General features: G+C 38.7%; 2 protein-coding genes and 1 long non-coding RNA gene across 3 annotated transcripts in view; 2 read left to right on the top strand and 1 right to left on the bottom strand.

Moving 5' to 3' along the window:
* LOC123511209 overlaps positions 1-2242 on the top strand; it is a 2996-nt gene extending 754 nt beyond the window's left edge. The window contains exon 3 of the mRNA XM_045266892.1: positions 1787-2242. Within this exon, the coding sequence (XP_045122827.1) occupies positions 1787-2004 (218 nt within the window). The 3' untranslated portion in view covers positions 2005-2242. The remainder of the gene's footprint in view (positions 1-1786) is intronic.
* LOC123511210 overlaps positions 1-3754 on the top strand; it is a 22478-nt gene extending 18724 nt beyond the window's left edge. The window contains exon 2 of the long non-coding RNA XR_006676706.1: positions 3259-3754. This is a non-coding gene — a long non-coding RNA (uncharacterized LOC123511210). The remainder of the gene's footprint in view (positions 1-3258) is intronic.
* A 5236-nt stretch (positions 3755-8990) lies between these two features.
* Positions 8991-12500, bottom strand: part of LOC123511208 — a 13294-nt gene continuing 9784 nt past the window's right edge. The window contains exons 2-3 of the mRNA XM_045266890.1: positions 11880-12020; positions 8991-11159 (exon numbers count right to left, since the gene is read on the bottom strand). Of these exons, the coding sequence (XP_045122825.1) occupies positions 11082-11159; positions 11880-12020 (219 nt within the window). The 3' untranslated portion in view covers positions 8991-11081. The remainder of the gene's footprint in view (positions 11160-11879; positions 12021-12500) is intronic.

Here is a 12500-nt window from a genome sequence, read left to right as displayed (position 1 = left end):
TGCACATGCCACTACTGTATACTTCTAGTGTTCTGAGCCTGACCATGATCGCCTGCTGGTCCTACGACACAGTTATAGCCGTTTCTCAGATCTATACATATAGTGACCCAAATTTGGGTAGGAATGCTCACATCACACAGTAGGACAGCGAGGTCACAAGCCTCGATTGGTTCACCTAATTGCAGCTGGTGAACAAAGACTACACAATGGTAGTGCTGTGCATTGTTGCATACTGCAGTGAAAGGAGTAAAAGCTTCACCCATTTGCCCTTCCGCTTTCGGGACACGAACCGAGGTTTTCTTGGATGTGAACCGGACGTGCCAAGTAACCAGGTGATGGTGATGGTGTGTGTGTGTGTGTGTGTGTGTGTGTAATTCACCTCGGTCGTCTGCTGGTCATCCAGCCAGTCTTCCCCATTACGGAGCGAGCTCAGAGCTCATAGATCGATCTTCAGGTAGGACTGAGACCACATCAACACAACACACACTGGGAAAGCGAGGCCACAACCCCTCGAGTTACATCCCGTACCTATTTACTGAAGTGAACAGGGGCGACACATTAAGAGGATTGCCCATTTGCCTCGCCGCTTCCCGGGACCCGAACCCGGCCCTCTCGATTGTGAGTCGAGCGTGCTAACCACTACACTACGCGGTGTGTGTAATTCACCACGGTCGTCTGCTGGTCAACCAGCCAGTCTTCCCCATTACGGAGCGAGCTCAGAGCTCATAGACCGATCTTCGGGTAGGACTGAGACCCCAACACACTCCACACACCGGGAAAGCGAGGCCACAACCCCTCGAGTTACATCCCGTACCTATTTACTGCTAGGTGAACAGGGGCCACACACATTAAGAGGCTTGCCCATTTGCCTCACCGCCTCCGGGACTCGAACCCGGACCCTCTCGATTGTGAGTCGAGCGTGCTAACCACTACACTACGCGTTGTGTGTGTGTGTGTGTGTGTGTGTGTATATATATGTGTGTTGTGTGATTCACCACGGTCGTCTGCTGGTCAACCAGCCAGTCTTCCCCATTACGGAGCGAGCTCAGAGCTCATAGACCGATCTTCGGGTAGGACTGAGACCACAACACACTCCACACACCGGGAAAGCGAGGCCACAACTCCTCGAGTTACAATCCGTACTATTTACTGTTAGGTGAACAGGAGCCACACATTAAGAGGCTTGCCCATTTGCCTCGCCGCTTTTCGGGACTCGAACCCGGCCCTCTCGATTGTGAGTCGAGCGTGCTAACCACTACACTACGTGGTGTGTGTGCGTGTGTGTAATTCACTGTTTGATCTGCTGCAGTCTCTGACGAGACAGCCAGACGTTACCCTACGGAACGAGCTCAGAGCTCATTGTTTCCGATCTTCGGATAGGCCTGAGACCAGGCACACACCACACACCGGGACAACAAGGTCACAACTCCTCGATTTACATCCCGTACCTACTCACTGCTAGGTGAACAGGGGCTACACGTGAAAGGAGACACACCCAAATATCTCCACCCGGCCGGGGAATCGAACCCCGGTCATCTGGCTTGTGAAGCCAGCGCTCTAACCACTGAGCTACCGGGCCGTGTGTGTGTGTGTGTGTGTGTGTGTGTGTGTGTGGACAGACATAGGTGTAGACAGACAGAGAGGTAGATAGATAAGATATATAAGTAGATGCAAATAGACGGTAGATATTATAAATAATTTTGTGTTTCTGCCTAGGTAACAAATCTTCATTTTAGATATAATTCATCCATGTGCAGTAGGGATGATGGTTCTTATTCTTACGCAGATGCTGCTGTTTCCTGCCAGACCTTATCGTTGAAGATGTCAGAGGCCACTTCTGACACTCATTCAATCACGCCTACACCGACACCGACACTCAAGCAAGCGTCCTCATCCCCTCTCATCGCGCGGTATCGTCGGTCCACCCACACTACTCTACACACTAATCCACACACAGCCGCACATCCACACATACATACAGTGGTAGCTGCACCTCTTCATTAATATTCTCCAATCACATTTGAAATTTTGAGGTTCGTACTCGCTCGATCAGGCGAGTGAGTGAGCAGATGTTGTCCTAAATCAAGAAGGACGTGGTGTGGCTGTGTGAAAGATTAAACTAATGACAATTAGGCTGTCGCTGGAAGGGTCTAGCTGGTCATCCAGCAAATGATCAAGAGGGCCGCAGGGGGATTGCGCTGCCACATTTCTGACACACAGCATCCAGTAAAAAAAAAAAGAAGCATAAGGGAAAATTATATATATATATATATATATATATATATATATATATATATATATATATATATATATATATATATATATATATCAATGTCGTTCCAGCGTTGCAATTGCTTGTCTTGAAACTAATTCGTTCATTTCTAACTTGTCGTCGATTTCTATGATAGTGATATATGCATAATGGCGCATTTGCGAGCAAATAGTTGTCTAGATTTTATCATTGTTGCCGCAGTGGTCACTACCCGACCTGTGTCTATGCCGATTATAAAAAAGCAAAAGACAGTAATTAATAAAGTCACACAGAAAGTAATAAATTCGAAATTCGAGTTAATGATCAACAGCCACAGAAATTGACCAAGCGATACGTGGAAGGAATCTTAATTTACGTTAAATATATATATATATATATATATATATATATATATATATATATATATATATATATATATATATATATATATATATATATATATATATATATATATATATATATATATATATATATATATATATATATATATATATATATATATATATATATATATATATATATATATATATATATATATATATATATATATATATATATATATATATATATATATATATATATATATATATATATATATATATATATATATATATATATATATATATATATATATATATATATATATATATATATATATATATATATATATATATATATATATATATATATATATATATATATATATATATATATATATATATGTGTGTGTGTGTGTGTGTGTGAGAGAGAGAGAGAGAGAGAGAGAGAGAGAGAGAGAGAGAGAGAGAGAGAGAGAGAGAGAGAGAGAGAGGAGAGAGAGAGAGAGAGAGATTTAAGTTACCTTGTTAATTTTTGTATACAAATGCATAAGCAAACAGTGCATACAGTTCTACAACGTGGCTAGCATTATTACACGCGTTTCGGTATGTGAGATGTTGGTAGTGCTGAGACAATCAACTTGCAAAATAGAAAAATGACCACAATAGAGAGAGAGAGAGAGAGAGAGAGAGAGAGAGAGAGAGAGAGAGAGAGAGAGAGAGTATCTTTGCCTTATATATTAATGCTTTTAATTTTGTATGTGAATAAGCATTAGTTCCACTATAAAAATATGATTGGAATGGGAGGAAGATAATGAATGGCCTTGTCTGTCCCCTCCCTTCTTCCGCCCATCCAGGCAGATGATCCTCATTGTTAACCACTCACTATGTTCATTCAACAGTCCCCTCCCCGCCCGCTCCACCCCCCACCTCTGTCTCTCTCTCTCTCTCTCTCTCTCTCTCTCTCTCTCTCTCTTTTGCGGGAGGAGGAAAGGGAGGTAGCTACATTTGGTTACTGTACGCTAGCTGGGGTGTGAGACAGGTAGCAGCAAGCTACATAGTATATGACAAGTTTACTGTACATTGTGATAGGAAAAAAATATGTAACAGAGCTGCTAAGTTCCTGAAAAGACTCTAGAATCAGCAATAAATGTAGAGCAACATTCATTGTGATTTTCTTCTCTCATGTTAAGGAGACTTGACAAAGTTTACGAAAAAGAACACACCATATGTCTACGCATACCTTAATGAGGAAAACTTTCTTTGCTTTAAGTAATTATCCACCATCTTAATTGTGTGTGTTGCCTCACCAATTCCCTTTCTAAGAATTTGGCTTAAGTTCATATATATATATATATATATATATATATATATATATATATATATATATATATATATATATATATATATATATATATATATATATATATATATATAGATAGATAGATAGATAGAGAGAGAGAGAGAGAGAGAGAGAGAGAGAGAGAGAGAGAGAGAGAGAGAGAGAGAGAGAGAGAGAGAGAGAGAGAGAGAGAGAGAGAAGACAGTAATGGGATCTTTTTGTATGTCTCAAAAATACGTCTTCCTTAAAATCCAGTGCATTGTTACCATTTGTCAATGTGATGTATTGGTCTAAGATGCCTTATGAAAATCCTCTAACACCTAAACAGACCACAGTAGAAGTATAATAGTTACTAAATGAGTCCTTGGCAATTGCACAGTGCTCTGTTAGTTTAAAATTGATAGGTGTATAAACATCACTGACGCAGCAGGTATACTCAAAGCCGCAAAGGAAACATGAAGACATCATTAGAGGCCAGAAATTAAACTGGTAATTACCTCATGTCCAAGAATTTATATTAGTAGGAGCAGGTAGTAGACACCTACCGAAACGATAATTTACTCCCAGAGAGATTTAAAAGCTCTAGTTCATGGAGGTGCTGTGAACTCTCCATTAAACCTAGTTGTGATCTCGCTGAACGTTTCCCTTTGTGTCTCACAACTCAAGGAGGCAGTCATAGCCTGCCCTCTAAAGACAACTCTCCTTCTTCACATAAACTACATGTACTTACCACACACACACACACACCCTTCACTTAAAATCTAAAATTCAAAATGGCTACTCCAAATCCAGCCTCGGAGTCTCCTTATGGGGAGGGGACCAGACATGTCCCCTGGTCGGACTGCTTGCTTGGTGGCGACGCAATATGTCTTGACACCTCCCTCGGGTTTTTCTTCATTAACTTCTGCAACATTCGTGGTCTTAGATCTAATTTTCAATCTGTAGAACACCACCTCTCCTCTACTAAACCTAATCTTCTTTTCCTCACCGAAACACAGCTGTCTGAGGCAACCGACAGTAGCCCCTTCTCTGTTCCCTCCTACTTTCTCTATCCTCATTTTCGCTCCAAAGCTGGATGTTGCGTCTATGTGCGCAACGACTTAACTTGCTCTCGTGCCCACGCTCTTGAATCTTCCGAGTTTTCCACCATCTGGCTTCGACTCAGTAGTCACTCTCTAACTAAATTTATCTGTGCTGTCTATCTCTCCCTAACTCCTCTGACTATAGTAAATTCTTTGACTATTTAACTTCCAAAGTGGAGCACATTCTGTCCCTCTACCCTTTCGCAGAGATCTCCATCCTTGGAGATTTCAATGTTCACCACCAGCTTTGGCTTTCCTCTCCCTTCACTGACCATCCTGGTGAACTAGCCTTCAACTTTGCTATCCTCCATGACCTAGAGCAACTGGTGCAACACCCTACTCGTATTCCTGACCGTCTTGGAGATACGCCCAACATTCTTGATTTTTTCCTTACCTCTAATCCTTCTGCTTATGCTGTTACCCTATCTTCTCCGTTGGGCTCCTCCGATCACAATCTCATTTCTGTATCTTGTCCTATTTCTCCAATCTCTCTTCAGGATCCCCCAAAGCGGAGGTGCCTCTGGTGTTTTGCCTCTGCCAGCTGGGGGACCTGAGGAGGTATTATGCTGATTTTCCCTGGAATGATTACTGTTTCCGTGTCAGAGACCCATCTCTGTGTGCTGAACGCATAACAGAGGTGATAGTGTCTGGTATGGAGGCGTACATTCCTCATACTTTTTCTCAACCTAAACCTTCTAAACCTTGGTTTAACGCAGCCTATTCTGGTGCTATACATGATAGAGAGATTGCTCACAAAAGGTACATGTACTTGAGCCTACTATCTCCTGAATCTCATGTACTTTATATTTCTGCCCAGAATCATTCTAAGTCTATTCTTCAATTTGTCAAACACTCTTTCATAAATAGAAAATGTTAAAATCTTTTAAACTCCAACTCCCTTCGTGACTTAAGAACATAAGAACATAAGAAAAGAGGTAAGCTGGAAACTTCACATCTCATCTCTTGCTAAAAGAGCATCTATGAAGTTAGGCGTTCTGCGGAGTCTCCGCCAGTTTTTCTCACCTCTCCAACTGCTAACTCTGTACAAGGGCCTTATCCGTCCTTGTATGGAGTACTCTTCGTATGTTTGGGGGGTTCTAGTCACACAGTTTTATCAGACAGGGTGAAATAAAGAATATATCTCATCAACTCCCCTTGTATGACTAACTGTCTTCAGCCTCTTTCTTACCGCCAAAATGTTGCATCCCTTTTTATCTTTCATCGCTATTTTCATGTTATCTGCTCTACTAATCTTGCTAACTGCATGACTCCCCTCCTCCTGCGGCCTCGCTGCACAAGGCTTTCTTCTTCCTCTCATCCCTATTCTTTCCAACTCTATAATGCAAGAGTTAACCAGTATTCTTAATCATTCTTACCTTTCTCTGGAACTACCTGCCTGCCTCTGTATTTTCATCTTCCTACTACTTGACTTCTTTTAAGAGGGAAGTCTCAAGACACTTTGTTCCATAATTTTGGATAACTCGTGACTTTTAAGGGAAATGGCAACCCAGGGGGCCATTTTTTCCATATTTTGATGCCCTTGGCCAGTTATCTCTCCTGCATAAAAAAATGAAACCTTAAAAAAAAAAAAAAAATATATATATATATATATATATATATATATATATATATATATATATATATATATATATATATATATATATATATATATATATATATATATATATATATATATATATATATATATATATATATATATATATATATATATTTATTTATTTATTCATTTATTTATTTATTCATTTATTTTTTTTAAGATGAGGGGAAGCTAGCCAAGGCTAACAAAAATTCTAACAAGAAGAGGCCCACTTGATTACTAGTCCCCTAAAAGGTTAGATGAGTATGCCAAAAGTCAGCGACAAATGTCTTGAAACCTCCCTCTTAAAAGAAGTCAAGTCATAGGAAGATAGAAATACAGAAGCAGGCAGGGAGTTCCAGAGTTTACCAGAGAAAAGTATGAATGGCTGAGAGTGTTGGTTAATTCTTGCATTAAGGAAGTGTACAGAATAAGAGTGAGAGGAAGAAGAAAGCCTTGTGCAGCGAGGCCACAGGAGAGGGGGAGGCATGCAGTTAGCAAGATCAGTAGAGCAGTTAGCATGAAAATAACGATAAAAGATAGCAAGAAATGCAACATTTCGGCAGTGAAAAAGAGGTTGAAGACAGTCAGTCAGAGGAGGGAAGTTGATGAGACGAAATGAAAAAAAATAAATAAATAAATAAAAATAAATAAATAAATGAATAGAAATAATAATAATAATAAAAAGATAAAATAATATATATATATATATATATATATATATATATATATATATATATATATATATATATATATATATATATATATATATATATATATATATATATATATATATATATATTTTTTTTTTTTTTTTTTTTTTCCCACTAGAAGGATATGTTTTATGATCACTAGGACATGCTTTACAAAATGAAACTAAGATTCCTATAACATTACGTGACAACTCATGAAGCTAACAATTACTTTTTTTTTTTAGTGTATTTGCGTGTATTAAATACGTTGTATGTAACAGTTTATATTTAATTACACATTTCTAGCATCCATCAGCCAGGAGAATTGTAAACATAAATTTTCATTCCCTATATCAAACATTCTTACATAAGATTCAAATTAAGGCGAGTTCACACATGTCATTATGCGATTGAAATAGTAAGTCGCTAGACGTATCAACTGAGCCCTTTTAGTCGAAACACGTTAGAACGACTGGTAAGTATCGGCTGGTTGGCGGGAAGTGAGTGTAAACAAACAGCTACCCAACAAGATGTCTTCCTCTGGTGACGATGACGATTGCGATCAAATTCAATCATCACAACTATTCAATCCTCACCTCCAACAACACCCTGCATAGAGAGAAGCAGACATCGGGGAGTGGCATCTGTCTCATCGAACGCCGAGCTGCGTAGGATTTTTTTGCTGTAGAATTCACTTTTAGGGTCTCAAATGTGTTCTTTTTCCCTCACTAACTCCAAAATCTTCTTTTCTACATTGACACTACATTTTCAAGCTTTTTTCCGTGACGTCACAACGTAATCAAAATCGCAAATCGACTGAACATGTTGGTTTTGTTTTGCGACTTTTTTTTCCAGTCTCTATGCACCGACTTGCAGTCGCCTTTACAGTTCATATGTTGGTCTTGTTCAGTCGATTTGCAACTTCTACGAAAACAAAAAGAATAAGAAGCTTACACAACTCGGCGTTCGATGAGACAGATGCCACTCCCCGATGTCTGCTTCTCTCTATGCAGGGTGTTGTTGGAGGTGAGGATTGAATAGTTGTGATGATTGAATTTGATCGCAATCGTCATCGTCACCAGAGGAAGACATCTTGTTGGGTAGCTGTTTGTTTACACTCACTTCCCGCCAACCAGCCGATACTTCCCAGTCGCTATGTGTGAACGTGTTCCGACAAGAAGGCCTCAATCGACACTTCTAGCGGCTTGCAATTTCAGTAGCATATTGACATGTGTGAACCCGCCTTTAGTTCCGGTATCTAAATCATATCAGATGATCTCCAAAACATCAGCCAGGTGAACCCAACTCCAACCACACCAGTAACGTTCTAGTAAACAGCTTAAGCACATGAGCCCGAGCAATACTTGATCTGCCGACCTTTTAACGCGTTACCACTGTACTAATCTGAGACTATCCAAAAGGGTTATAAAAAAATTTGAAAGAGTTCATATGATGCAGTAGCAGAAATAGACGTAATGATGCATATTATGATTGCTTGTGGATATATATTTCTTATTGAAAGTTAATGAGTGTAGACAGTGTATACTTCCTAGCTATTAGTACAAAGCTATTGAAAAAATGTGGAGAAAGGTAAGTACCGACATACAGTAGACGTAATTATGCACTTTCCAACTATTAATACAGTTCTGAGCGTATTAATGCCAGAGGTTTGCTCAATTATAAACCAGTAACTGTTAGTTATACATTTATTGGTTAGTGTTAAGGTTGAGATCAAGAGGGAGAAGCATACAAGGAAACATGTCACTGCCATTAGTATATACGTAGTACCACATACAATGGCAGTCTAGCTGCAGACTAGAACATGCAAGACCCACCACAAAATTTGTCTTGTATGTCGATGAACTTCAAGTGCAACAACCAAATTAAGATATCATCAAAGGATTGATTTAAATACAGTGTTAGCTTGTGTTGCCTAACTAAAAACAGTATTACTTCATCACTTCATTTACCTACATGTGGGTGTTAAGGAACTGAAGTTTGGCACCATGGCTGGCTCAAAAAATATATTTGTCTTGAATGAAAACAATATGGTTTACATAGACCTATTACCAGACATATATAACTTATCAAAGCCACAACCTGTAAGATCTGTCTAAAGTGTAAAAAATCTTACCCACTATTTCAGTGGTAATCATGTGATACATATTGTTTATATCATTACTGAGTCGAGGGATATGGTTTTCATCAATTAGTTGTTGATGTTACAATAAATTTACTTCATGAAGATATGCAAACATCATAACACTTGTCACAAGCATTACTGTCTTGCTCTAAAACGTGTTGTAAGTTGACTTTGTATTCCAGACATAAGTAATATTTACTTATTAGGTGCTGGATTATTTACATACAAATAAATCAGTATCTTACAAAGTACAGATTTCAGGAAAGGCTTTGGAACCAGCACAATGTTGATTTGTTGTATAGTGATGAAAATAATAATAATGATGATGATGATGATGATGATATAATAATAATAATAATAATAATAATAATAATAATAATAATAATAATAATAATAATAATGATGATGATAACAACAATAGCAATATTCAAACCATTGAATAGTGAAAGTACAACCATGTTACCATGTTCACACGTAAATACTCAGGTAACAAAACTATTGCAAAAAAAAAAAAAAGTTATTGAAACCGAATTCTGTTACATGCCTTCAAATGTTGGTGGTGCATCAGGATTGTGATTTTATCTGCATATTTGCACGTCAATTTGACAAGGATGTTCATACACCTTGACCAAATTAATGGTAGCAGTCTTCATACATGCTGGTATATAGTATATCAAATGAAGATAGCATTGCAATTGCATGTACGTATTTACCTAGCTGTAGTTTACAGGGCCTGAGCTACACTCATGAGCCCACCCCTATATCTATAAATGTCTAATTTTTCCTTTAGTTTGTGCACATTTGTCACCAAAGCTCTCTCTTCCTCAAGTCCATTCTAAACTTCAATGTATCTTTGTGTAAAACTTTTCTTGTCTTCCTTTTCTCAACTTTCTACTTTTTTGATTGCTTGTCTCTTTTAGTAAGTTTCTCATTATCTGCTTTTTCCATTTTATTTCACCAACTTATTGATAGTTCTCAAATTCTCTCTACCTCCTGTTATAGACCTATTTTTCTAACTTAATTCTCGAATTCTAACACTATTTTCATATTCTTTCTAGCTTTTTTACATTTTTCTTGTATGCAGATTAGACAGCTGCTGCTTAATCCAATCTTGGTCTTGTTATTGTAGTGATTATTTTTCTCATCATATTTCTGTTGTGTGTGTGTGTGTGTGTGTGTGTGTGTGTGTGTGTGTGTGTGTGTGTGTGTGTGTGTGTGTGTGTGTGTGTGTGTGTGTGTGTGTGTGTGTGTGTGTTACGTTGTTTTTGCCAAGTTATTCCCACAAAAAGATTCAATCTACTCTAATCAGCTCAGTATTTGCTGTGTTGTTTGAATTATATTTCTTTTATCATTAGCCACATTTAATGTTCTTACTTCACTTCGTAATTTGGTTGCAATTAATCTTCTTCCATTGTAGAGGAGATTTTCTCATAAAGTTCCCTCAGACTGGTCTCCATTGTTCACAAAGATAACCATCTTTAATAGAAATTGGTAACCATGCTGGAATGGTTATGATGTCAAAGTCATCTCTGCTATGCAAATGGATACTGTTTTGTCTTTCCTTGGATGATCTTGACATAATTATGTTCTGCGGTTGTCCTGTGGGATTCCTTTAAGGGTAGATACTGATGGTGACTTAGAAGCAAGACACAGCATTGAAGTAGCACCTCCAATACAGGCGACCATCACCATTACCACGGCGCTGCAGATCAAGCTGAGACAGAGATAATGAATTTTTTTTTTTCATGTTTTCCAGACTAAAAAATGCATAAAATATTATCTCCTAGAAGACTGTAACGCAGCTATGGGCTGGTAAATTTGTCATGAAGTTCTATATCTAGTAATGTCACTTAAAAAGAGACAGATAAACCCAAGCATCACACTGGTTTATGACAAAGCTATCTCAGCACATGTACTAGCTAGTTCATGCTGAGGCTTTCAATGTTCCACTCAAACAGCCATGAACACTTATCGTAGGTACCTATACGTATCTGTTAGCAGCTGGTCGTGAAATAACACTTGTTTGCCAAGACTAATCAATGAACAACTGCTGGCAGTTGTGGTTCTGAGAAAAAAATTATAAAAACAAGAAATGATATCTTGCACATGCTATTATAGTCAACATAGTACTGCTTTAGTCAAGTATTGATAGTTGCAACAACAAGATAAAAGACCTTTCTCTTAGTAAATGAATAAATAAGATGTTATAAATGTGCTCTAAGGTAACCTTGTCAAATAAAACAGCAAATAAACAAACATGAGGGGAAACTGTTACACTGGGCAAGTGTCTTACAAAGCAAATAACTAAGAAATGGATGACAATCCCACACAGACAAACAGGTATGCACTAAACAAATAATATCATGCAGGTAGGCAAATGGGTAAGCAAGCAGGAAAGTATTTATGTAACACTATGCCAGCAGGACAGACTCACGGGTCCTGTATAAGAAGGTGTTCTGGGGGGCAGAGGAGCAGACTGTGGATGGGATGGGGAGGAGGGCTCATCCAAGGCCTTTTGGAGAGCAAACATCAACTTGTCCAAGACTATGGCAGCACGCTTCCGTGGCTCCTGCACCTGGGGAAGGAGTGGAGAGGAGATTTCTTTTTGCCTTTACAATAGCCTCATGTATTTCCAACACCCCTCTCTCTCTCTCTCTCTCTCTCTCTCTCTCTCTCTCTCTCTCTCTCTCTCTCTCGCTCTAAAAGAGTGGATCCATTTTCAGACTTCACCCTTGGGTTGATATTCCTGGGGTGTAGAGTGCGGCACTGGTGGCACCAACACAGCAGTACCACATAAGGCCATCAGCACATAACCCCAGGGGACATGGATGGACATGTCCTTGCTTCAGAGTGGTAGTGGTCGTGATGGTGTTGGTATAAAAGCAAGGTTAGTTTTGGTAATGGAGGCCCACCATTAATGGTGGCCCTGTGAAAACAGTTTTTATCGTGGCAGTCATTTTGTAATCGCATCATTAATCATTAATGAGTTGTAATAATTCTTGAATGATGCTGTACAAATCGTGTAATAAAAGATGAAGTAAGGGCGTGTGCCAAC

Source organism: Portunus trituberculatus, chromosome 31 (genome assembly GCF_017591435.1).
Source record: "Portunus trituberculatus isolate SZX2019 chromosome 31, ASM1759143v1, whole genome shotgun sequence".
NCBI lineage: Eukaryota > Metazoa > Arthropoda > Malacostraca > Decapoda > Portunidae > Portunus > Portunus trituberculatus.
Note: the sequence above shows the minus strand (reverse complement) of the source record. Positions and strands in the feature narration are given on the sequence as shown.